Raw genomic sequence first — 27,041 nt, 5'->3', positions numbered from 1 at the left:
ACCCACACACACACACACACACACACACACACACACACACACACACACACACACACACACACACACACACACACACACACACACACACACACACACACACACACACAATCTCTGGCAGTGCAAGGCCAGACTTCCTACCAAAAGCCCTCTGTCCCAGTGCAATAACAGTCCCTTCCAGGCCAGCCTCCCTTCAGCCAGCCTCAAGCCCACCTCTCGTCCGCTGCCACAGGCCTAACGCCAGTGCCGAGGTCCCCTCAGCAAGCAAACTGAGAAACACCAGCAGCCAGGACAAACTCCAGCCATTGATGAGTGTGGTCACATCAGGAGCTAGCTGGCTAACACATTTCTGGAGCTTTTTGGACGGACAGAGAGTCCTACCCTGCAACTTCAAACATGGGCATAATGGACTACAAACATGGGCATAATGGACTACAAACATGGGCATAATGGACTACAAACATGGGCATAATGGACTACAAACATGGGCATAATGGACTACAAACATGGGCATAATGGACTACAAACATGGGCATAATGGACTACAAACATGGGCATAATGGACTACAAACATGGGCATAATGGACTACAAACATGGGCATAATGGACTACAAACATGGGCATAATGGACTACAAACATGGGCATAATGGACTACAAACATGGGCATAATGGACTACAAACATGGGCATAATGTACTACAAACATGGGCATAATGGACTACAAACATGGGCATAATGGACTACAAACATGGGCATAATGGACTACAAAGATGGGCATAATGGACTACAAACATGGGCATAATGGACTACAAAGATGGGCATAATGGACTACAAAGATGGGCATAATGGACTACAAAGATGGGCATAATGCAGCGTCACTATGCGGTCACCGGTCAGTAAGGTTATACAGTCCATAACAGGAGAAACGTAAGCTGCTTGCCAAATGGCATCATATTCCCTACAGTATATAGTGCACTATTTTTGACCAGAGCCCATTGGCTCATGAGCTACATCATAGGGAATAGGGTATAAATTAGAATACACATTTACAGTGAGTTTTAGCCACTCTCAGTGCAAGTTACTACATCAATATGAGGATCGGTTTAGAATTCAGCTATGACCTAGAGCAGGGGTGGGAATCTCCAGTCCTCAAGGGCCTGATTGGTGTCACACTTTCCCCCCCATCCCTAGCAAACACAACTGATTAAACTAATGTCATTCTAAACTGAACATCATATTTAGGTGATTATTGGAGTCAGGTGTGTTGGCTGGGGCTGGGGCAGACCTGTGGCACCAATCAGGCCCTCGAGGACTGGAGTTGCCCCCCCTCCTCTCCCCCCCTGACCTAGAGAAAAGGTGACTCTCTCCCTCAGGAATGATTAACCAGCAGTTTGCAAAAAAGCTGGGGGCAGTTACAACATCTCTTTTTATTTGACCTTTATTTAACCAGGTAGGCCAGTTGAGAACACCTTTATTTAACCAGGTAGGCTAGTTGAGAACACCTTTATTTAACCAGGTAGGCTAGTTGAGAACACCTTTATTTAACCAGGTATGCCAGTTGAGAACACCTTTATTTAACCAGGTAGGCCAGTTGAGAACACCTTTATTTAACCAGGTAGGCTAGTTGAGAACACCTTTATTTAACCAGGTATGCCAGTTGAGAACACCTTTATTTAACCAGGTAGGCCAGTTGAGAACACCTTTATTTAACCAGGTAGGCCAGTTGAAAACACCTTTATTTAACCAGGTAGGCCAGTTGAGAACACCTTTATTTAACCAGGTAGGCCAGTTGAGAACACCTTTATTTAACCAGGTATGCCAGTTGAGAACACCTTTATTTAACCAGGTAGGCCAGTTGAGAACACCTTTATTTAACCAGGTAGGCCAGTTGAGAACACCTTTATTTAACCAGGTAGGCCAGTTGAGAACACCTTTATTTAACCAGGTAGGCTAGTTGAGAACACCTTTATTTAACCAGGTAGGCCAGTTGAGAACACCTTTATTTAACCAGGTAGGCCAGTTGAGAACACCTTTATTTAACCAGGTAGGCCAGTTGAGAACACCTTTATTTAACCAGGTATGCCAGTTGAGAACACCTTTATTTAACCAGGTAGGCCAGTTGAGAACACCTTTATTTAACCAGGTAGGCCAGTTGAAAACACCTTTATTTAACCAGGTAGGCCAGTTGAGAACACCTTTATTTAACCAGGTAGGCCAGTTGAGAACACCTTTATTTAACCAGGTAGGCCAGTTGAGAACACCTTTATTTAACCAGGTAGGCTAGTTGAGAACAAGTTCTCATTTACAACTGCGACCTGGCCAAGATAAAGCATAGCAGTGTGAACAGACAACAACACAGAGTTACACATGGAGTAAACAATAAACAAGTCAATAACACAGTAGAAAAAAAGAAAGAAAAAAAAGAGTCTATATACATTGTGTGCAAAAGGCATGAGGAGGTAGGTGAATAATTACAATTTAGCAGATTAACACTGGAGTGATAAATGATCAGATGGTCATGTGCAGGTAGAGATACTGGTGTGCAAAAGAGCAGAGAAGTAAATAAATAAAAACAGTATGGGGATGAGGTAGGTAAATTGGGTGGGCTATTTACCGATGGACTATGTACAGCCAGCCGTTCCAGTCACAGGCAGCAGAGAACTGGAAGGAAAGGCGGCCAAATGAGGTGTTGGCTTTAGGGATGATCAGTGAGATACACCTGCTGGAGCGCGTGCTACGGGTGGGTGTTGCCATCAGTGAACTGAGGTAAGGCGGAGCTTTACCTAGCATGGACTTGTAGATGACCTGGAGCCAGTGGGTCTGGCGATGAATATGTAGCAAGGGCCAAATGAGGTAAGATTAGGGAGGTAAGGCAATAAATAGGCCATAGTGACGAAGTAATTACAATTTAGCAATTAAACACTGGAGTGATAGATGTGCAGAAGATGAATGTGCAAGTAGAGATACTGGGGTGCAAAGGAGCAAAAAATAAATAACAGTATGGGGATGAGGTAGTTGGATGGGCTATTTACAGATGGGCTATGTACAGGTGCAGTGATCTGTGAGCTGCTCTGACAGCTGTTGCTTAAAGTTAGAGAGTGAGATATGAGTCTCCAGCTTCAGTGATTGTTGCAGTTCGTTCCAGACATTGGCAGCAGAGAACTGGAAGGAAAGGCGGCCAAAGGAGTTGCTTTGGGGGTGACCAGTGAAATATACCTGCTGGAGCGCGTGCTGCGGGTGGGTGTTGCTATGGTGACCAGTGAGCTGAGATAAGGCGAGGCCTTACCTAGCAATGTCTTATAGATGACCTGGAGCCAGTGGTCAAAGCAAACCGAGACCTGTTGAGTAGTGCAGCGGTCTAAGGCACTGCATCTCAGTGCTTGAGGCGTCACTACAGACACCTTGGTTCGATTCCAGGCTGTATCACAACCGGATGTAATTGGGAGTCCCATAGGGCGGCGCAAAATTGGCCCAGCGTTGTCCGAGTTTGGCCGGTGCAGGCAGTCATTGTAATTTAGAATTTGTTCTTAATTGACTTGCCGAGTTAAAATAAAGGTTAAATAAATGTAATTAAATAACATACAGTACAGATTTGCCTCACAACTACAGTCATTAATGGTCCATATCAGAGCCCTGTTGTATACTGCAAACAAATCTATACGGCTGTGTCTGTGTACATCTACGTGTCATTATGTATTGTGTTGATTGTATGGTAGGGTTATGCCAAGGGCACTCCATTCACTGTATCAGTAAACATTAGCACTGTGAGGAACAGTTAATTCCCTGAGGAAACATTAGCAGCAGTCAATTCACTGAGGAAACCATAGCAACATTAGCAGCAGTTCATTCACTGAGGAAACATTAGCAGCAGTCAATTCACTGAGGAAACCATAGCAACATTAGCAGCAGTTCATTCACAGGGGAAACCATGGAAACATTAACAGCAGTCAATTCACTGAGGAAACCATAACAACATTAGCAGCAGTTAATTCACTGAGGAAACCATAGCAACATTAGCAACAGTTAATTCACTGAGGAAACCATAGCAACATTAGAAACTGTGATACTGATTGAGTAATTCGGTATAGATGACAGTGAAGGCAAATGTTTGACATGAGCAAAAATAGAGAGCAAAAAAAAAAGGTATATTTTTCATTCATCTCTGAACCCAGAACTACTTTTTCCTAAGTGAACTCTTGAATAGCCACCTGATACGTTTCCACATAGATATTCTGGGGAATAGAACACCTATACTACGGCAGGGTAGCCTAGTGGTTAGAGCGTTGGACTAGTAACCGGAAGGTTGCAAGTTCAAATCCCTGAGCTGACGAGGTACAACTCTGTCGTTCTGCCCCTGAACAGGCAGTTAACCCACTGGGTCGTCATTGAAAATAAGAATTTGTTCTTAACTGACTTGCCTAGTTAAATAAAGGTAAAATAAAAAATCCCTGAGGGTTACTTGGCTCTATACTACTTATCATTGAGGGTTACTTGGCTCTATACTACCTATCCCTGAGGGTTACTTGGCTCTATACTACCTATCCCTGAGGGTTACTTGGCTCTATACTACTTATCCCTGAGGGTTACTTGGCTCTATACAACCTATCACTGAGGGTTACTTGGCTCTATACAACCTATCACTGAGGGTTACTTGGCTCTATACTACCTATCACTGAGGGTTACTTGGCTCTATACTGCCTATCCCTGAGGGTTACTTGACTGTCTACTACTTATCCCTGAGGGTTACTTGGCTCTATACTACCTATCACTGAGGGTTACTTGGCTCTATACTATCTATCCCTGAGGGTTACTTGGCTCTATACTATCTATCTCTGAGGGTTACTTGGCTCTATACTATCTATCCCTGAGGGTTATTTGGCTCTATACTATCTATCCCTGAGGGTTACTTGGCTCTATACTATCTATCCCTGAGGGTTACTTGGCTCTATACTACCTATCACTGAGGGTTACTTGGCTCTATACTATCTATCCCTGAGGGTTACTTGGCTCTATACTATCTATCCCTGAGGGTTACTTGGCTCTATACTACTTATCCCTGAGGGTTACTTGGCTCTATACTACCTATCCCTGAGGGTTACTTGGCTCTCTACCACTTAGGGTTGTCTCTCTACTCATGTGTTTAATTGGAGTGTTCTGATGACTCCCTTCTTTGTTTACCTCATCTGCTCTGGGCCCTACCTCCCTGTGGAGAAGGGCATTGTTGTTTCAGGTCATCACCGCACAGTCATTATCATGACAGACAACAGCTTCACACTACTGATATACAACTGTGTGATGATAACCACAGAGTTATACCATATCAACATATCTATGGTCTTGAGGCACGAGAAGAATATAGTTGAAAAATCCAAATGGCCGCGATAGATGCAAAAAAACATGTTTTTGATGCACTTATATGAATGAATACGTCCAACTACAATAGGAACAGACTTGTTCAAAAAGAACCTCTCAGGACAGGTCTCTGTCCTCCTCTTCCCCTAATTCTGTATACCCTCCCTCTGCGTTCTCTTCACACTGTGGCCTGTGGCCATCCGGATTCCTGTCAGGTGAGGAGTCTGGGGTGTCACTAAGATGTCATTTTGGATCCGTAGCGGTGGCTGCTGGACTGCCAGAGGAGATGAACAGTCTGGTCTTTGTGTGTTTAGGACAGAGCTGGTCCTGTGAGAGAGGAGAGTCAGAGGAAGGCAGGGCCAGCGAAGATAGTCTACTGTCTGCAGGACCACAACAGCCCCCTGTCCTGCGGACAACCACAGTGTCATCCCCTGAACAGATAATCTCGTAACCCAAAACCTTAGATGTTCAGCTTGTCGGCTACATCCTTTCAAAGCATCAACCAATGCCAATAGAAAGAGTCAGGTGAACTGAAGAGTCAGGTGAACTGAAGAGTCAGGTGAACTGAAGAGTCAGGTGAACTGAGGAGTCAGGTGATCTGAAGAGTCAGGTGATCTGAAGAGTCAGGTGAACTGAAGAGTCAGGTGAACTGAAGAGTCAGGTGAACTGAGGAGTCAGGTGAACTGAAGAGTCAGGTGAACTGAAGAGTCAGGTGAACTGAAGAGTCAGGTGAACTGAAGAGTCAGGTGAACTGAGGAGTCAGGTGATCTGAAGAGTCAGGTGATCTGAAGAGTCAGGTGAACTGAAGAGTCAGGTGAACTGAAGAGTCAGGTGAACTGAGGAGTCAGGTGATCTGAAGAGTCAGGTGAACTGAAGAGTCAGGTGAACTGAAGAGTCAGGTGAACTGAAGAGTCAGGTGAACTGAGGAGTCAGGTGATCTGAAGAGTCAGGTGAACTGAAGAGTCAGGTGAACTGAAGAGTCAGGTGAACTGAAGAGTCAGGTGAACTGAAGTGTCAGGTGAACTGAAGAGTCAGGTGAACTGAAGAGTCAGGTGATCTGAAGAGTCAGGTGAACTGAAGAGTCAGGTGAACTGAAGTGTCAGGTGAACTGAAGAGTCAGGTGAACTGAAGAGTCAGGTGATCTGAAGAGTCAGGTGAACTGAAGAGTCAGGTGATCTGAAGAGTCAGGTGAACTGAAGAGTCAGGTGAACTGAAGAGTCAGGTGAACTGAAGTGTCAGGTGAAGAACACATTTAGAGACATATGGAAAACTCCTTGACAACTACCTTTGAATCACTCATTGTGGTCGTAGCTGTCAAGTTGTTAAAACGTAGGAGTAGGTGGTATGAGTAGGAGTGAATAGAAGTAGGAGTGAGTGGGTAGGATAGAGTGAGAAGGAGTGGGTAGGAGTGAATGGATAGGAGTGGGTGGGTAGGAGTGGGTGGGTAGGTATGGGTAGGTGGGTGGGTAGAAGTGAGTGGTTAGGAGTGGGTGGGTAGGAGTGGGTGGGTAGGAGTGGGTGGGTAGGTATGGGTAGGTGGGTGGGTAGAAGTGAGTGGGTAGGAGTGGGTGGGTAGCAATGAAAGGGTAGGTATGGGTAGGTGGGTGGGTAGAAGTGAGTGGGTAGTAGTGGGTTGGTGGGAGTGGGTGGGTAGGAGTGGGTGGGTAGGAGTAGGTGGGTAGGAGTGAGTGGGTAGGAGTGAGTGGGTAGGAGTGGGTGGGTAGGAGTGGGTGGGTAGGAGTGAGTGGGTAGGAGTTGGTGGGTAGGCCTGGGTGGGTAGGAGTGAGTGGGTAGGAGTGGGTGGGTAGGAGTGAGTGGGTAGGAGTTGGTGGGTAGGCCTGGGTGGGTAGGAGTGAGTGGGTAGGAGTGGGTGGGTAGGAGTGGGTGGGTAGGAGTGGGTGGGTAGTAGTGAGTGGGTAGGAGTGGGTGGGTAGGCCTGGGTGGGTAGGAGTGGGTGGGTAGGAGTGAGTGGGTAGGAGTGGGTGGGTAGGAGTGGGTGGGTAGTAGTGAGTGGGTAGGAGTGGGTGGGTAGGCCTGGGTGGGTAGGAGTGGGTGGGTAGGAGTGAGTGGGTAGGAGTGGGTGGGTAGGAGTGGGTGGGTAGGAGTGGGTGGGTAGGCCTGGGTGGGTAGGAGTGAGTGGGTAGGAGTGGGTGGGTAGGAGTGGGTGGGTAGGAGTGAGTGGGTAGGAGTGGGTGGGTAGGAGTGGGTGGGTAGGAGTGAGTGGGTAGGAGTGGGTGGGTGGGTAGGAGTGGGTGGGTAGGAGTGGGTGGGTAGTAGTGAGTGCAAGGGAAAGAGCTTGATGAGTCAGTAATATTGTGTTACCCAGTAATGTTTCTCTGACTATCCCCGTTTGAGAGACCAGGAGAGGTCTGCAGGTGTTTGCCCAGCCCGTTGAGACAGATGCAGTGGGCTACCCTCTTCCTTCAGGCACTACACTGTCAGACTGTCAATGGGAAGGCTACATCAGAGTAGGTAGAACTACAACTGTTGCATGCCACGCAATCGCATAGAAGTACCACTTGAACCTCTTTTGTCAGTCATAGAGAAAAACAACTGCTTTGCCAACTGTTGACGGGCAGGGAAACTGAGATTTTCTCTGCCTCAGTTTAAGACCCTCTATCTTTAGTCACGGCGTGCTGTATTGTCACCAGAGCGGGAATGTTTTCCCTTTTAAAGAGGGACAGGGACATTGCAGAACGGCCACCAGGCCAAAAGGAAATTGTCAGAAAGGCTGCCAGCCAGGCCCATTGTGTGGCCCACAGTCAGAAGGCTTCAAACACTGGGACAGCTAAAGCTCTTTATCCTGTAACACATGTGTAACATGACGGTCATGTGTATTGTAACAGACGTGTATATTTTTTCTTTGTCAAAGTCCTCTTCTAAATGTTTCTCCTCGTGTTACCATGCATATGTCTCGGACAATCTGACCCACATTCTGAGTGGAGAGCCCTAAGGAAATACCTGCCTGAGGTAAACTGAAGTTCCCTGGTTTCCATGGGAACAGGTGTGGAGAGAAACTCTATTCAGCTGGGTGGAGGAGGGGGGCTGACTGCCTCAGATACAAACGCTATGGCAGTGTGAGAGAACGAGTACCCTTCTCCTCCCCCTTTTACTAGAGACATATCTGGCATACTTACAGGGTTTTTTTCTCTCTCTCTCTCTCTCTCTCTCTCTCTCTGGAGTAACTCTCTGGACAGCACTTCACTGGCGTATGTCTGCTCACTTGAAAGTTATGGCTCTTTAAACACAGATATGTCATGGGTTACTCTGTCCCAGAACCTGATCCTTTGTATCCAAATAGAAATACTTTCATTACTAAAGTTGACAGATTGTGGAAGATGTAGCAATCCAAAGGAAATGTCTACCCCCATCTCTGTTGTTGTGCAACAGGTGGAGAGTTGTGGAACGCAGAAGCATTACCATTCAGGTTGACCAGCCCATGATAAGTAACCTATCCTCACTGTCCAGCCCATGATTAAAAAAAAAACTACGTGAGGCGCCACCTCGAACTGATAAACCTAAATGACGGACCCCACCTGACAACAGGTATCTGTCCGTACATTCCAGAGTCATTGTGACTGTTCTACACTACTACCAATAACAGTAACGGGTCAGTCCGCAGTCCACTTGTTATCTCCCACAGTCTGACAAGTGACTTCATCATGTGTTGACATTGACACTGTTACCATCCCATTATACATTTGAGTATCTTTAAACCTGTGGTATGAATCAGGATAGAGAACATGTGCATCACAGACAGCCTCTCCCTAGATGAGTGGCTCCAACATGTTTCAAGACCTTTCCCAGGTAGGTGACACACCTGTAGGTGACACACCTGTAGGTGACACACCTGTAGGTGACACACCTGTAGGTGTAAGTGACACACCTGTAGGTGACACACCTGTAGGTGACACACCTGACACCTGTAGGTCACCTGGTATCTCAGTGTTTCCATGCGACAGAGTCTCCATGGAAGTGGCTTGCAAACATTAAGGCCCATAGGGATCCCCCCCCCACACACACACACACACACACACACACAACACTACTAACATACTTCGTCATGCATCGTCGAAGTGGTCAAGTAGAGTAAGAAAGCATGGGCTGTGGCCACAGGACTGCCTACTCTCACAGAGAATACTCTCACAGAGAATACTCTCACAGAGAATACTCTCACAGAGAATACTTTCACAGGGAATACTCTCACAGAGAATACTCTCACAGGGAATACTCTCACAGAGAATACTCTCACAGAGAATACTCTCACAGGGAATACTCTCACAGAGAATACTCTCACAGAGAATACTCTCACAGGGAATACTCTCACAGAGAATACTCTCACAGAGAATACTCTCACAGAGAATACTCTCACAGGGAATACTCTCACAGAGAATACTCTCACAGGGAATACTCTCACAGAGAATACTCTCACAGAGAATACTCTCACAGGGAATACTCTCACAGAGAATACTCTCACAGGATATAGACACATCAAAGAAACAGATTATCACACATGAACATAATGAAGCCATTTATTAGCGACCAAATCTGAACCAGTAACAAACACTCTAATGCTCTTAATAAAATATATAAGATTAGCAAGTCAGCAAACTCCTCTCAGGGAGTTAAAAAAGAATGACTGACCTTTTGGCCTCATTCCAAATGGCCTCCTATTACCCACACAGCATAGCCACGGGTAGTAGTTGGGTGGTGTGTGTGTGTGTGTGTGTGTGTGTGTTTGAGTGAGAGAAAGTGAGAGAGTTTTAACATCAGTTAAATGTGAGCCTTCAGTCCCATGCAATGGATATGCAGGGTCAGAGGCTTCAATAAGTTTCACGTGACAACATGCCCCGAAATCATGACAAACTCCCCCTGCCCATAGCCGGGGGAAGTAGTTTGGGAGTGTGTGTGTTTTTTTTTCTCCAACAGGGGGCTGGACAAATGTCTTTGTCCACAATGGCCATTAATACAGGACTAGTAAAGGCCCTGTTCACTACTTTTGTGAAAGAAAAAAAAAAATCAAGATTTTTACATTTATTGAATATAAGCATTTTTTTAAATATGATTTTTCAGGGGGTGCTGCAGCACCCTCAGGACCCCTACTTCCTGTGGCAAGGTCACATAATGCAATACTCTTGACCTGGGCCCATTAAGAAAACAGTATGACATTTGGGATACAACCTATGAGTAGTGAAGAGTCTTGAGATTATTTCAGCAAGCATAGAAGGCTACAGACACTATGAAGAAATAACAGACATATCACTTTTGTGCAGAGACCCTGAAAATATTTACTTCAGTCATGTCACACAGAGGTAATACCGGTCTACAGAACTCTCGGCGGAACAAACTGCAACAATCACTGAAGCTGGAGACTCACATCTCCCTCACTAGCTTTAAGCACCAGCTGTCAGAGCAGCTCACAGATCACAGCACCTGTACATAGCCCATCTGTATATAGCCCATCCAACTACCTCATCCCCATACTGTATTTATTTATTTATCTTGCTCGTTTGCATCCCAGTATCTCTGCTTACACATTCATCTTCTGCACATCTACCATTCCAGTGTTTAATTGCTATATTGTAATAATTTTGCCACTACGGCCTATTTATTGCCTTACCTCTCTTATCCTACCTCATTTGCACACGCTGTATATAGACTTTTTCTACTGTATTATTGACTGTATGTTTGTTTATTCCATGTGTAACTCTATTGTTGTATGTGTCACACTGCTTTGCTTTATCTTGACCAGGTAGCATTTGTAAATGAGAACTTGTTATCAACTAGCCTACCTGGTTAAATAAAGGTGTTCTCAACTAGCCTACCTAGTTAAATAAAGGTGTTCTCAACTGGCCTACCTGGTTAAATAAAGGTGTTCTCTACTAGCCTACCTGGTTAAATAAAGGTGAAATTAAAACACTAATAATTCAGGTTGTTACTACATGCTGTAGTAGGTTAGGCTGTATGGAGAAATACCTGAACGTATTGTAGTCTATAGACTGGCTATACAGTGAGAGAGAATCCTGTTGGTGTAAATATTGACTTCCATGATTCACGGTCACACACAGAGGTAGGCTCGTACTCTAATGCCAACAGACCTTTGGACAAGATGTACAATTGTGCTGCATATGTTTGCCAACCATTGTAACGCAGTCAAAGGAAAACATTTTCTTTGGGAGGTGTGAGTAATTGCAAGGAAGTGAATCAGTGAAGGGCTGGCATCAGGATATTAGTTTGTTGGCATACTTTGGAACAGAGTGTTGGTCGAATAACAACATCCTAGTGGGCACGAGACAGAAACATGTGTATTTTACTCAGAAATACACATTTTCAACGTCTTTTGCTCAAAGGGATAGCCCTCTACATAAAGCATTATATATGACTCGAACTGAAACCATTTTTAACAAAGCTGAACCATAGAGCTCCCCACATAATAGGATGTTCTAATTATTTTATTCTAACACTCAGAAGTGGAATCAAATGATGTCATGTGTTAAGACTCTTTTCTCGTGCCCTAATGAGAGAATCCTGACAGAGCAGCTGCATAGCTCTTCAACTCTCTAAGCAGGTAGTCCTTGGCAACAAGACGTCCATCGGGTAATACTCACACCCTCCATCCATCCTCAGCTTGATGTAGTGATGATGAAGCAAGAGTCTCTCTTTGTTGGAAGTACATATGTATTGATGTAGCCTACAGCCAGCAGGGCATATCATTTTTTAAATTTGTTTTATCTAACATCTTCATTACAAATCTGTTGAAATATCCGTTGTTTATAAATGGACCATTATGTACATTCGTTTGCTCCGTTTTTCTTGACAAATCAGACACTGAGGGATGTTTTAACTTGAAGGCCAAATTCATAGATATTCTTTAATGACATCTGCTGGACACAAGTTGACAATGCAGTCATGAACATCAGCCCGCACTGTGTTTCCTTTCAGCCAATCAGCAACCTTGCTGACAGCCACTGACGGTCATAGTTCATTCCAACATGGCGGAATTTCACGGCTGGCATGCGAGCTAGTTAGCCAAGTAGCTGAAACACTTGGCTGGAGGGAAATAGATTTGTCGATTGTACTCTACGTAGGAAATGATGTATTCAGATATGTAGCAACGTATACATCAGAAAGATGTTTCGTTTGAGAGGAAATATCATGGGATCATCGTTGTCTTTACAGAAGGTTGGTTATCCACAGACGCACGGTCCCTTGGTCGTGACTCTCAGTACCATTACACATGAGTTATTCGACGGAGGCGTCGTCTGTATGGGGGGGTTTGTTAATGGAGAGCCGCGACGCGCGGTCTTAACAGTAAAACGCTGTACGGGGTTGGAACCATGAGGACCTTATCTTTCATATCAGCGAGAAATGATAATAATAAATAACTGTTTAAATTGATACAGACCGTTAACGGGGTTAGTGTCGGAGACCGAAGTATGCACCGGGGATCAGGATAAAGAAGAGTCTGTGACAGTAGGAGTGAAGCTTATGGAAAAAGTGGACTCTTGCCTTTTGGCCGATCCATTTGTGGTTTCACTGTGGGTGGAAAAAAAATAGTTGGGTCATGTGGAATCAGGGAGGGTGGCTAAAAGTGGTCTAGTGATAATTGTTTGCTTCTGTTGGGCAGAGGAAGAATGCCCTCGAAATAAGTAAAGTGAATTGTTTCGTTCTCAAGAAAAGGGCACAAATGAAAGGAGTGTTAACTGGGGTAGCAGTAGATATAAACGTTGACCAAAGATTTCCGGTTTATGTGATGCTCGTCGTCTCATGCGAGTTGTGAAGTTGTCTTTTGCCGGACAAAGTGAATTTAGGATATATACGTTATCCTGTACGAGCGTATGTGCCGATTACATTAAGATGTTATAGGTGTCAAGTTTATGGGCATCTGACAGCAGTGTGTAGGAGGGAGGGTCCAAGGTGTGAGAAATGTGCAGAAGGGCATGAGACAAAGGAATGTGTAGTATTGGGGAAAGTAGTGGAATGTGTTAATTGTAGGGGTGCCCATGTAGCTGGGGATCAGAAATGTCTCTAGTGAAAGAGAAATGTTGAGGTTTAGCACAGATGGAAAACAGACAGAAGACAGTTGACTGTGAACTCACTGTAACATGGGGGTATGGCCATGTGGCAACACTAACCCCATAAAGGTCTGTAATCAATTTAACATTTCACTTTTTTTGTACATTTATTTCTTGCTGATATGAAAGATACGTTCCTTTTCCTTCCAAAACCGTGATGGATGTTTATGTTCAGACTGAGTCGGGGCTCATAAAACTCCCCCATACAGAAGAGGCCTTCATCCAATGACTCTTATATGTAATATAAAGGAACATGATCAAGGGATAGCTAGCTACTAGCTCTCATTCCCCAAGCCTACACTCCTTAACAGTACATTTTTTTAAACTAGCTAGCTAGCTACCACACCATACTGTTTCTCTCTCCCCCTTCTCTTTCATTACCACATGAGGGTGATGCAATTAGGCAATATGTCTTGTATTTCTACCAGCTGTGTGTCCTGTACCTGGGAGGGCGGATCTCTCAACAGTTTCATCTGCCGTGGGTAAAACCTTACCTCAGACTAGGAACTGTCCGTAGAGTCACAGCTGAAGTTGGATCAACCACTCCAACTCCTCCTACTCTGAATAGCCCAGACAGTAGCCTTGAGTCTAGCTCTGGCCACTGTAGCTCTGACCCCCCTCCTGCCAAGGCCGTTGGCCCTCCACTCGCCCCCACCCACTGTTGTATGAGCGGTTGCCATAACTGTGTGTGGATCGAACACGCAGAGCAGCTCCTAGCCTACTACCGTGATGGAGGGTTTGGGAAAGAGAGTGCCCTGGCTGCTATTGAGGAGAACGTATCGGATGAGAACCTGAAAGCCTTCCTGAAGATGGAGATCAGGATGATGACGAAGAAGTAGACTCTTTATTGTCTTTGTGTGGCAGAGAGGGAATGGGGACATTGAGGGCCTTTTGACACTGTATGCACTTTAAACCACTCCCTCGTATTTTAATACTGGTATGCATTTTATCCTACGTGTCTATCAAACTGTCATTTCACTTAGTCATGGCCATTTCAACTAGTTTTTGTCATCGCATAATCTTGCATATTCTAACCTAGTCTATAGTTTTTTGCATGAGTGTATACATGTATAATTTCTCATTTCATTCATGCATAGATATAGCCTAGTGCCATTCAAGCATACTTTGTTGAGGCATTCAATAAGGTAGGCCTAATGTTTTCAATGTTCACATAATCTCAATACATTTTGATGTTTAATTTATTTATGCCGTCTGACAGTGTTACTTTCTGCTATGCTGTGACAAATGAACCTGAAAAATACATTTCCCTGACACTTGAAATAGAATACGCACAATTATGTTTGGATTTAAACATTTTTAGGTTTATGGGTTGATTTTATATCAGTTGGTGGTGGATGAGTTGTTCTTATTTATTATTTAAATATAAATTGTAAGTGTAGGTTGACGATGGGCAACATTTGTTTTGAAATAAATCTTGTACTTGTATGACTGAATGAACTCATTTTCTTTGACCATTTTAACTCTATGATATTGACCACTATAGGGTGGTCTAGTTCAATAGTAGAGAGTTATCATCTGTTGGATAAATACTTTTAGACACTTCTGACATCTAAGTTTTGTTTCCATGTGAGAATAAATGCACAGGAAAGGGGCATTGGGGACATGTAGCATTGTGACATGGGCACTTGGCAGTAAGGGGTATTCTGACATGTAGCATTGTGACATGGGCACTTAGCAGTAAGGGGTATTATGACACGTGGCATTGTGACGTAGCATTATGACATGTAGCATTGTGACATGGACACCTAGCAGTAAGGGGTATTATGACACGTGGCATTGTGACGTAGCATTATGACATGTAGCATTATGACATGTAGCATTGTGACATGGACACCTAGCAGTAAGGGGCATTATGACACGTGGCATTGTGACGTAGCATTATGACATGTAGCATTGTGACGTAGCATTATGACATGTAGCATTGTGACATGGGCACTTGGCAGTAAGGGGTATTCTGACATGTAGCATTGTGACATGGGCACTTAGCAGTAAGGGGTATTCTGACATGTAGCATTGTGACATGGGCACTTGGCAGTAAGGGGCATTATGACATGTAGCATTGTGACATGGGCACTTAGCAGTAAGGGGCATTATGACATGTAGCATTGTGACATGGGCACTTAGCAGTAAGGGGTATTCTGACATGTAGCATTGTGACATGGGCACTTGGCAGTAAGGGGCATTATGACATGTAGCATTGTGACATGGGCACTTAGCAGTAAGGGGCATTATGACATGTAGCATTGTGATGTAGCATTATGACATGTAGCATTGTGACATGGACACCTAGCAGTAAGGGGTATTATGACACGTGGCATTGTGACGTAGCATTATGACATGTAGCATTGTGACATGGGCACTTAGCAGTAAGGGGTATTATGACATGTAGCATTGTGACATGTAGCATTGTGACATGGGCACTTGGCAGTAAGGGGTATTATGACACGTGGCATTGTGACATGGGCACCTAGCAGTAAGGGTCATTATGACATGGAGCATTGTGATGTAGCATTATGACATGTAGCATTGTGACATGGGCACCTAGCAGTAAGGGACATTACAACCAGCATAATCGTTCATTGTTTCCCTTGACATCATAGCCATCTGGCTTGATCACCATAAAGAATATCTTATAACGTATAATCCCCCCAAATAACCCAGATCAAACGATAACCTTTATCAGAAAAAGCTTTAGAAAGATGCCAGTGTTTCTGACTTGGATGACTGTTCAAAACAATTTCTCCCAGTCGGAGCTCGTTTTTGTTAGTTTCCAGTTTTCTTGATCACACTGAAGTTGGAAACCAGAGATTTCTGATTTTACAGTTGTGAACGTGGCAGCACTCTACACGGCTGGGCAACTGCTGATTGACTACAGCTCAGATGAATGAAGTCAATTCAGGATCCTAGTAAAATGCAGGATACCTGGGAGTTTAGAATGCTATACACTTTGAAATCATGTATCCTTTCCATGTCACATGTCACTTAACCTATGCCTTGTCTAGCAAACATAATGTTTAGCCACCTGATGTAATATTCATCTAGTCTATTGTATTTATTTTACAGTAATGATATTCGCTTCAAAAATAGGATTGTAGTACAATACATGGAATGTGCCATGGACAACATTAAACAAAATATCTCAGGTCAGAAAGAACAATAGTCAATGCCATAGTCCTACTATATTTGGGCTCTGATGAATATCACACGCTGACAAGGTTTTGATGCAGAGGAGACGGTATTGATGCAGAGGAGACGGTATTGATGCAGAGGAGACGGTTTTGATGCAGAGGAGACGGTATTGATGCAGAGGAGACGGTATTGATGCAGAGGAGACGGTATTGATGCAGAGGAGACGGTAGGAGACGGTATTGATGCAGAGGAGACGGTATTGATGCAGAGGAGACAGTATTGATACAGAGGAGACGGTATTGATGCAGAGGAGATGGTATTGATGCAGAGGAGACGGTATTGATGCAGAGGAGACGGTATTGATGCAGAGGAGACGGTATTGATGCAGAGGAGACGGTATTGATGCAGAGGAGACGGTTTTGATGCAGAAGAGACGGTATTGATGCAGAGGAGACGGTATTGATGCAGAGGAGACGGTATTGATGCAGAGGAGACGGTAGGAGACGGTATTGATGCAGAGGAGACGGTATTGATGCAGAGGAGACGGTATTGATGCAGAGGAGACGGTATTGATGCAGAGGAGACGGTATTGATGCAGAGGAGACGGTTTTGATGCAGAGGAGACGGTATTGATGCAGAGGAGACGGTATTGATGCAGAGGAGACGGTATTGATGCAGAGGAGACGGTATTGATGCAGAGGAGACGGTGTTAATGCAGAGGAGACGGTGTTGATGCAGAGGAGACGGTGTTGATGCAGAGGAGACGGTGTTGATGCAGAGGAGACGGTGTTGATGCAGAGGAGACGGTGTTGATGCAGAGGAGACGGTATTGATGCAGAGGAGACGGTATTGATGCAGAGGAGACGGTATTGATGCAGAGGAGACGGTATTGATGCAGAGCCACATGCTATCTATTTGATCTGTCATTCATTTCAAATCTAATGCATGTAGATGATGAGCATAATTGAAAACCGATTGGCCAATAACTACTGAGGTGAAATAATCCCGGCCTCACTGTGGGTTTACCCAATGTCATTAATTAACTAGAGAACAGAAGCCGGCCACTATAATCCCCAACTCCAGTCAGAGTAATTGTTTTCTGTTTTTCAGAGTGAGGGAGGGGAGGGGGTTGCTCACTTGACTGGCTGCAGCCATCTGAGAGCATGTGGAGTGTCTATAGAGTGAGGTACAAGTGAGTCATCTGGTGAGTAGCCTACCATGAAGACACTCACCGTAGAGGATTAGCCTATGTGGTGCGTTGAGGAATAGATCAGTCAATCTGAGATACTCCTGAGGGACGGGCATTGAGGCTTTGGTGACACCCCTTGGCCAGGCCAGCCCAGAGAACCTGGCCCAGCAGATGGATGGAGAGAGGGTTACGTAACAGGTGGGAGGGCTGGACAGTAGGGCTAGGACTGGAAGGTTCTGGTCAGTAGGGCTAGGACTGGAAGGTTCTGGTCAGTAGGGCTAGGACTGGAAGGTTCTGGTCAGTAGGGATAGGACTGGAAGGTTCTGGTCAGTAGGGCTAGGACTGGAAGGTTCTGGTCAGTAGGGCTAGGACTGGAAGGTTCTGGTCAGTAGGGCTAGGACTGGAAGGTTCTGGTCAGTAGGGCTAGGACTGGAATGTTCTGGTCAGTAGGTATAGGACTGGAAGGTTCTGGTCAGTAGGGATAGGACTGGAAGGTTCTGGTCAGTAGGGCTAGGACTGGAAGGTTCTGGCCAGTAGGTATAGGACTGGAAGGTTCTGGTCAGTAGGTATAGGACTGGAAGGTTCTGGACATATGGAGAATCTTCATTACCATTCAAGTCAATAATGTATTATTAGCTACATAATTCCTAATCTCTCGTGACAGTTTTCTCATTTGGTTCTGGGTGACACGAGGACGTCATTCACCCAGTTGATTAATCCACACCTCCATGCAATGTTGTATCCCGTATTATGTCTCCATTTAGTTTGAAGGATTTTGAAGACTGTAGATAAAAGACCATTGAAGGTGTCATCTTGGATTTCATGTATGGAAAACATGCTAGAATACAAGCATCACTACATGCATTCAAGTTATTGCTGTCTTAGCGCTCTAATTAACTTCCATCCATCTCCCTTCACCCCCTCTTCTGCTCCCCTCCCCTTCACAAGGGTCCCCCTGACCCCACCCCTGACTCCTCCCCCTGACTCCCACCCCCTGACTCCCACCCCCTGACTCCCACCCCCTGACTCCCACCCTCTGACTCCCACCCCCTGACCCCCACCCGCTGACTCCCACCCGCTGACTCTCACCCCCTGACCCTCACCCCCTGACCCCCACTCCCTGACTCCCACCCCCTGACCCTCACCCGCTGAACCCCACCTCAGACCAGAGCTGCGATAACAAGGGGTCAGTGATGGGAGGCGGGACATTCCTAATCTGCAGAGGGGCCATGAGGAATATAAGAAGTCCGGTCAGCCCAGCCTGGCCCTCAGAGCCAACCTAGCATAGAGACCCACACATCTGCTAGAGAGAGCTGCGCTCAGCGCCCACGCCCACTCTTCTGGCTAGCCTTCACCCAAGCAGCAGGTGAGTACACCCACCATCCATTCAGACACATAGCCCGTGATGACAGAGACGTGATGGATTTTGTAACTGTACTGTTGAACCTCATAGAAAAAAGAGGAGGGGAGAGAAGTTTTTCAAGTAGTAAGAAAATAGACTACTTCCTGAATAGTTGGCACTTGAAGAGGGAATGTGTGTGGTTGAAGAAGGAATGTGTGAAGGGAGATCGTTTTGAGCAGTTATATTGATATTGGGAGGTTCTTGAATGGATTTAGAGAGAACTGCTTTATGACTTTGTAGTGTGGATAAATGTTTCAGTTAGAGATCTGTTTAGTGTTTGAAATGTTCCTGATACACGTAGCAGTTTAAATTAGACAGACCCAAAACGATCACATTTCTGAACATTCTTGTATTTTGTACTGTACATCAGTCAATGACTGGAAATATGGCTGATTTTCATGTTTCATTTTCTCAACTGCTGCTCAATGCATCGTTGTGCATTGAAAGTGACCTTCTGTTGAGTTAAACATAATGTACAGTTGATCCCGGTAAGAAACATTCTAGAGCCTTGTTAGCTTTTGGAACACCATTGTATGAGGGGTAGATAATAGGATTGGTTCTTAGACCCTTTCTGCCTGCTCAGCATATTCTCTGTGTTGTCCTTGTACTAATGAGATTAGCCCAAGTGTAGATGACTGGCCACTGGCTTGAAATGAGGAAGGAGGATGTGGTGGTGGTGGTGGTGGTGGGGGGGGTGGTGGGGGGGGGGGGTGCTTATTTACGTGGACTGGGGATTACATGATGAATAGTTATTCGAGCTAGACATTCATCGGACATTACATGACGAGGGCGATACGATCAGTAAGGGGATTAGGATGAGGTCTACATGTCAGACAAAGTTAAGGGCCAGGTACTTGTCTTTTAATTATATTTTATTGTTACGGTGAAATGCCTACTTACGAGCCCTTTCCCAACAATGCAATTAAAAAGTACAATAATTAACAAATAGATCAAAATACAATAGTAACACAATAAAATAACAATAAGTAGACAGGCTATAAACAAGGAGTACCGGTACTGAGTCAGTGTGCCGGGGTATGAAGTAGTTGGGGTGATTGATTGAAGTACTCTGTACATGTAGGTAGGTTTGTGAGAAGCAGAACGTTCAGGTAGCCATTTAATTAACTGTTTAGCTTCTTATTGCTTGGAGGTAGAAACTGTTCAGGAGCCTTTTGGTCCCAGACTTAGAGCTTCGGTACTGTTTGCCGTGCGGTAGCAGAGAGAACAGACTGTGACTTGGGTGGCTGGAGTCTTTGACCATTTTTAAGGCCTTCCTCTGACACCTCCTGGGATAGAGGTCCTGGATGTCAGGGAGCTCGGCCCCGGTGATGTACTGGGCCGTACGCATTACCCTCTGTAGCACCTCGTGGTCGGATGACGTACAGTTGAGATACCAAGAGGTGATGCAGCCAGTCAATACTCCAAACAGTCAATACTGAATTGATAAAACACCAAGCTATGACAATGTGGGTTCTATCATGAAGTGCGGGTGTAATACAATCTGTTTCTCTCTGTTTCCCCATTTCCCCAGAAGAGGACTTCAGAGAGGGATTGAACACATAAGCAGCTGCACACATCAACCAGCTAACTAATAACCATGAATCTCGAGGTCCCCAAGTTGGAGATCAAGTCTGCCACCCGTGTCACTGGAGGCCCTGCAACACCACGTAAGGGACCCCCTAAATTCAAGCAGAGGCAGACTCGCCAGTTCAAGAGCAAGCCCCCCAAGAAGGGAATTCAGGGGTAAGGGCCACTTTCATTGGGATTCTTAGTCTCAAACAGGCATTCGACAAGTGCATAATGACATTTTCATGAGGTCTGATTGTAAATAAATGATCTCTGTCTCCTTTACAGCTTTGGCGATGACATCCCTGGAATGGAGGGCTTAGGCACTGGTACGTTCATTATTACTGTTCATCTACTCGACCTGCGCCTTCCCTAAAAAACTGTAGAAAGCCATATTGTATAGTTTGCTTGGCCTACTGACTTTTACTGAACGTAACATGTGTTTCCTCTGCAGACATCACAGTAATCTGCCCCTGGGAGGCCTTCAACCACCTGGAGCTTAGTGAACTGGCCAAATATGGTATCATCTAAGTCATCCAGACCTTCACCATCCATCCCGCAGTCCTCTGCATCCACCTCCGTCTACTTCAAGCCATGCATGTGCCTCGAGCACTCTCACTGGGTTTGACTAGAACTTTTCAAACATAAACCAAAGAATAAAGAAATAAAGAAAACGTTACAGAAAAACAACTGTCTACACTCTTATCTAGAACCTAAAAGGGTTCTACTGCTGTTTCCGTTGTAGAACCCTTTGTAGACCCCTTTTTTGCTACTAGGTAAAAACCCTTTTAGTTCCAGGTAGAACCCTTTTGGGTTTCATGTAGAACCCTTTCCATAGAGTATTCTACATGGAACCCAAAAGGGTTCTATTTCTGCCTGGAACCAAAAAGGATTCTACCTGGAACCAAAAAAGTTTATTCTATGAGGAAGGCCGAAGAATCATTTTGGAACCATTTTTTTCTAAGAGTGTATCGATCTTTCACTGCTTTCTTGTTTTGTTTCTGCAGCCAACGTTCACATCATACAAAATGTCTGCTCATGATTAGGACTCTGTTCTGGTATCGCTGTCTATTGCAGCAACCGGCAGCCATTTTGCCCTTCTCCTCTCCACCATCTCCACGCGCTTCTCTTCTTCTATCCTCTCCTTTACACGGAACACAACAAACAACACTTACGAAAGCAAAGCAGCCTCAACCTTGAGGAAACAAACAAGTGACATACTCGTGAAATGGGTGGGTTCTCATTTCATGTGCCTCGGCACCTCTGCTGTCATCATAGATGCCTGCCCTTCTATGTGGAATAAACACTTATAAAACATGACTCCTGTAGAGAGAGATGAGACAGCTGCTGGTCATTGCTGAGCTGTAATCTGTAATCTGTCCCTGGGACAATGTGGATGAAGCTACATCATCCTCATCATCATCATCCCACTCCCATTTTCCCCTCCCTCACCTATCCATTAGTGGTACACACACACACACACACACACACACACACAACTTTAACAGAAGCAGGATTATAACATTCCATTCTGTTTATCACTGGCATACTCTTCACTTCTCCTTCTCTTATACTGATTTTATATATATATTTTTTTATAATAAATGATTTATGACTATCTGTATTATATATCATGTACAGTACCAGTGAAAATTTTGGACACACCTACTCATTCCAGGGTTTTTCTTAATTTTTTTTACTATTTTCTACATCGTAGAATAATAGTGAAGACATCAAAACTATTAAATAACAAGAGTGCAAAGCTGTCATCAAGGCAAAGGGTTGTTATTTTGAAGAATCTGAAATATAAAATACATTTTGATTTGTTTAAAAACGTTTGGGATTATTTCATGATTCCAAATGTGCTATTTCATAGTTTTGATGTCTTCACTATTATTATATAGAAAATAGTTAAAAAAATAACAAAAAACCCATAAATGAGTAGATGTGTCCAAACTTTTGACTGGTACTATATATTCTAACTTAGTATTCTCCGGGATAGAAGCTTGTTTAATGGCTTGGAAAAAACACCTTGTCATTGGGAATTTTGACTTTTACTGCCCTTAGTTTTACCCCAAGCAGCATGATTTACATGGGACAGTGGAGGCTGGTGGGATGAGCTGTAGGAGGACGGGCTCATTGTCATGCCTGGAATGGAATAAATGAAACCGAGTCGAACATGTGCTTTCCATATGTTTGATGTGGTTGATACCGTTCCATTCATTTACAATGAGCCCATCATCCTATAGCTCCTCCCGCCAGTCTCCACTGACACGGATTGGAGATTAATGCAACATTACTACAATGGATGTAGATGGCACTGACAGCCACTGCACAGATTACCCACAAACCTCGGATGTCAAACTCGATTCCAAATGTGATTGTCACCTGATAATCTACCATGCTGTGATTGGGCAGTAGTAGTTGGTGATGTCTCGTGTTGTTGTGCTTCTTTTTTGTAGGTTTTTCATGCTCATGTTGACGTCTCTTTGACATATTATAAAGTTGGGCGTGCGATCTCTATTTCATTCATCTCATTATTTTCCTTATCACGCTTACCATCATTTTGTTTTCTTTTGGTTCATTGTAGTTTCATATCAATTTCAATTGTATATTTCATTGAATCATATTTCCAGAGATCAATGTACCCGTATGGCCAGTTCCATTTTAATAGCATATATCATTCATAGATGTAGGTATTATATGATTGCATGTTCTCTGTCTTATACTTTGTCCACCGCATGTTGGCGTTGTGTCCTGTGTGTATTGTGTTTATGCTGCATGCTCGTCTTTTCATTATGTTCACTGCAGTTTGTAGTTGTGTGCTGCAGTCTGTAGTTGTGTACTCATGTAGAAGACAATCTTTCCTCTTCATTATCTCTGCATCATCTCATAATATCAATCATTCGTAGTGGGTAAAAAGGCCAAAAAGATAATCAAGGACAAATCAAATGTATTTATAAAGCCCTTCTTACATCAGCTGATGTCTCAAAGTGGTGTACAGAAACCCAGCCTAAAACCCCAAACAGCAAGCAATGCAGGTGTAGAAGCACGGTGGCTAGGAAAAACTCCCTAGAAAGGCCAGAACCTAGGAAGAAACCTAGAGAGGAACCAGGCTATGAGGGGTGGGCCAGTCCTCTTCTGACAACAACCACCCGAGCCACTGTCTGTTCACCCCGCTATCATCGCACTGCATCTTAGTGCAAGAGGCGTCACTGCAGTACCTGGTTCGAATCCAGGCTGCATCACATCCGGACGTGATTGGGAGTCCCACAGGGCGGCACACTATTGGCCCAGCGTTGTCCGGGTTTGGCCGGGGTAGGCCGTCATTGTAAATAAGAATTTATTCTTAACTGACTTTTAAATAAAATAAAAAATAAAAATTATCCAGAAGGCGAGGTCAGTACAGGTGCATCAAAGCTGGGACAGAGAGACTGAAAAACAGCTTCTATCTCAAGGCCATCAGACTGTTAAATAGTCATCACTAGCACATTAGAGGCAGCTGCCCTATATACATAGACTTGGAATCAATGGCCACTTTAATAATGGAACGCTAGTCACTTTATTAATGTTTACATATTTTGCATTACTCATCTCATGTACAGTGGGGCAAAAAAGTATTTAGTCAGCCACCAATTGTGCAAGTTCTCCCACTTAAAAAGATGAGAGAGGCCTGTAAAAAAAATAATAAAATCCAGAAAATCACATTGTAGGATTTTTAATGAATTTATTTGCAAATTATGGTGGAAAATAAGTATTTGGTCAATAACAAAAGTTTATCTCAATACTTTGTTATATTCCCTTTGTTTGCAATGACAGAGGTCAAACGTTTTCTGTAAGTCTTCACAAGGTTTTCACACACTGTTGCTGGTATTTTGGCCCATTCCTCCATGCAGATCTCCTCTAGAGCAGTGATGTTTTGGGGCTGTTGCTGGGCAACACGGACTTTCAACTTCCTCCAAAGATTTTCTATGGGGGGGAGATCTGGAGACTGGCTAGGCCACTCCAGGACCTTGAAATGCGTCTTACGAAGCCACTCCTTCTTTGCCCGGGCGGTGTGTTTGGGATCATTGTCATGCTGAAAGACCCAGCCACGTTTCCACTTCGTGCTGATGGAAGGAGGTTTTCACTCAAAATCTCACGATACATGGCCCAATTCATTCTTTCCTTTACACGGATCAGTCGTCCTGGTCCCTTTGCAGAAAAACAGCCCCAAAGCATGATGTTTCCACCCCCATGCTTCACAGTAGGTATGGTATTCTTTGGATGCAACTCAGCATTCTTTGTCCTCCAAACACAATTGGTGGCTGACTAAATACTTTTTTGCCCCACTGTATATACTGTATTATATTAGATTCTACTGTATTTTTTGTCTATGCCGCTCTGGCATCGCTTGTCCAAATATTTATATATTCTTAACTCCATTCATTTACTTTCAGTTTGTGTGTATTGTGTGTATTGTTGTGAAATTGTTAGATATTACTTGTTAGATAGTACTGCACTGTTGGAGCGAGAAACACAAGCATTTTGCAACATCTGCTAAACATATGACCAATAACATTTCATTTGACATAATGTTAGCAGTGTGATTACTTTAAAGTTCAGTGTTAGATTTAAAATCTGATTTAAAAAAAGATACATTGTAGAAATAGGCGGGGTTTAGCCATAATTATGACTTTTTGTAAGTAGTGACATCCCTTTCCCTTCGCCGCTTCCTCTTTTCTCTAATGAGCACAGTAAAGCAGGCCGAAATGGCTCCTACAAAAAGGGCTTGTCAATTTGAACAACAGCCAACAAATGACTGGTATTTTTGTTATCCCTTCATTTACATTAAATGTGGTTACTTTATCGAGGGCGTAATAACCTGGAAATCTTGCTAAAAATAAAGTGGCGGAATTATTTTATATTGATTGTTTCACTCGGGCGATTGATGAGGAGGGACACTAAGGGTACGGACTTGTTAGCGTGTAACGCCCGGTGTTTGAATTGTGGGATGGAGTTTTGTTGACTCTTGTCCAGTCAGTCAATTTTTAATCTCTGACATCGGTCTATTTTGTTACACAGCGAAATACATCGGGAGCACAAAACCCGAACATCAATGGCAGAAAATATGGTAAGTGTGACAACACATTGTAGTTATTGATAAAATATTGTGTATTGTTAGCCGGCTAGGTAGCTAACTTCGCTAGCTAACGTTACCGTAGTCTGATTGTCGGAGTGATGAGGCAGCAGAATTAGCCACTTGCTAGCCTCAGTACTAGAATGACAAGGCCTAGATAACTGCTAACTCACTGTTAGCAAGCTTAACTGGTCAGAAATGTTTTGAATTAAAATGTGCCCGTATGTACTGTTGTTTTAGTTAAAACTATCTTATTTAATAAACAAGGTCGTAGTATATTAACTTAATAACGTTATCTTTGTAACGTTGTTGGATAAAAAAAAATGCGTGGACGTTCACTTTGAGAAAGGGCACATTGTTGACTTTGTTAACTAGCTAGTTAGCTACATACTGTACCTGTGGTTAGCAAGCTAACTGGTTTTATCAACATAACCCTGGCCTCTACTTTTTTTTTGTTTCAAGAAAGAAGCAACAGTTAGCTACATTTTGAGAAATAAAAGCTAGTCAGTGTTCATAGTTTGTATTCAACTTGTGGCAGAAAAAATGACTAGCAAACATTAACTTAGTTAGCCACAATATCGGCTAGCTAACTTTAGCTAGTGTTATCTTTGCTCATTCGAGGTAAAACAATCCAACTAAGTTAGCTTATGACCTGAAAACCAGTCACTGGTATTTTAGCCGGCCCATGGCATGATATAAGCTGCTCATGTCATTTTAAAATTCCCAACTAACTAAACTAGCTACTGTTAATTTAATATCATTAATATCACAACCACGTTATTGCTTGTGAATTATGACCCCGTGTGTCATGATAAAGATGAACGACAATGGTGTCAACGACCCTCCACCCATATTTATGCACTGTCATGGTCCACACACTGAAAGAGACTAGCTGAACAATCTAACTAGCTACAGCAGTGTCATGTTTTCAGTGGGTTGCCTGTAACCAGCTCATGGTTAATCAAATTAGCTAATGAGTCATGACCAATATGGTTTCCCCAATGGATGTATTTGGTTTGGCAAAGCAATCTAAATTCAAGGAAACAACAATATGATGTGGAGAATGTAATGTTTTTCCTTATTTGCAGATCATCAGGGTTCAGTCCCCGAACGGGATGAAGAAGATCCCTGCCACCAAGAAGGAGACAGCAGCCACTTTCCTCAATAAGGTATTAAAGTATGGATGCATGA

The 27,041-nt window shown here is 43.9% G+C and overlaps 3 protein-coding genes across 6 annotated transcripts in view; all 3 read left to right on the top strand.

Moving 5' to 3' along the window:
• Positions 1-12,274: 12,274 nt before the first annotated feature.
• Positions 12,275-14,878, top strand: oxld1 (oxidoreductase-like domain containing 1). Its single transcript, XM_021576589.2, has 2 exons — positions 12,275-12,531; positions 13,853-14,878. The coding sequence occupies exons 1-2, from the start codon at positions 12,481-12,483 to the stop codon at positions 14,261-14,263; spliced, it is 462 nt and encodes a 153-aa protein (XP_021432264.2). The 5' UTR covers positions 12,275-12,480; the 3' UTR covers positions 14,264-14,878.
• Positions 14,879-18,975: 4,097 nt separating this feature from the next.
• On the top strand, positions 18,976-21,410 carry LOC110499454 (retinal rod rhodopsin-sensitive cGMP 3',5'-cyclic phosphodiesterase subunit gamma). 2 transcript variants are annotated; one of them, XM_021576590.2, is made up of 4 exons: positions 18,976-19,129; positions 20,697-20,908; positions 21,020-21,060; positions 21,186-21,410. In XM_021576590.2, the coding sequence occupies exons 2-4, from the start codon at positions 20,763-20,765 to the stop codon at positions 21,260-21,262; spliced, it is 264 nt and encodes an 87-aa protein (XP_021432265.1). In that variant the 5' UTR covers positions 18,976-19,129; positions 20,697-20,762; the 3' UTR covers positions 21,263-21,410. The 2 variants fall into 2 exon arrangements, with proteins under 2 accessions (XP_021432265.1, XP_021432266.1); XM_021576591.2 differs by having other exon boundaries at positions 18,980-19,129; positions 20,700-20,908.
• A 4,024-nt stretch (positions 21,411-25,434) lies between these two features.
• LOC110499543 (nuclear protein localization protein 4 homolog) overlaps positions 25,435-27,041 on the top strand; it is a 33,664-nt gene continuing 32,057 nt past the window's right edge. The window contains exons 1-3 of one of the 3 annotated variants that reach the window (XM_036956311.1): positions 25,435-25,535; positions 25,796-25,844; positions 26,939-27,019. In XM_036956311.1, coding sequence (XP_036812206.1) covers positions 25,459-25,535; positions 25,796-25,844; positions 26,939-27,019 — 207 coding nt within the window. In that variant the 5' untranslated portion in view covers positions 25,435-25,458. Of the gene's footprint in view, positions 25,536-25,588; positions 25,845-26,938; positions 27,020-27,041 lie in introns of those variants that run through there. The other 2 variants (XM_036956313.1, XM_036956312.1) reach the window with 2 other exon arrangements.

The sequence above is a fragment of the Oncorhynchus mykiss genome, chromosome 20, assembly GCF_013265735.2.
Source record: "Oncorhynchus mykiss isolate Arlee chromosome 20, USDA_OmykA_1.1, whole genome shotgun sequence".
Taxonomy (NCBI): Eukaryota; Metazoa; Chordata; class Actinopteri; order Salmoniformes; family Salmonidae; genus Oncorhynchus; species Oncorhynchus mykiss.
Note: the sequence above shows the minus strand (reverse complement) of the source record. Positions and strands in the feature narration are given on the sequence as shown.

Bases quoted from the DNA above. Each gene is read 5' to 3' on its own strand.
- oxld1 (XM_021576589.2), top strand. From the start codon at position 12,481: ATGTTTCGTTTGAGAGGAAATATCATGGGATCATCGTTGTCTTTACAG. The intron at 12,532-13,852 runs GTTGGTTATCCA...TATTTCTACCAG, and splicing joins CATCGTTGTCTTTACAGAAG to CTGTGTGTCCTGTACCTGGG.
- LOC110499454 (XM_021576590.2), top strand. From the start codon at position 20,763: ATGAATCTCGAGGTCCCCAAGTTGGAGATCAAGTCTGCCACCCGTGTC. The intron at 20,909-21,019 runs GTAAGGGCCACT...TCTCCTTTACAG, and splicing joins CCCAAGAAGGGAATTCAGGG to CTTTGGCGATGACATCCCTG. The intron at 21,061-21,185 runs GTACGTTCATTA...TTTCCTCTGCAG, and splicing joins AATGGAGGGCTTAGGCACTG to ACATCACAGTAATCTGCCCC.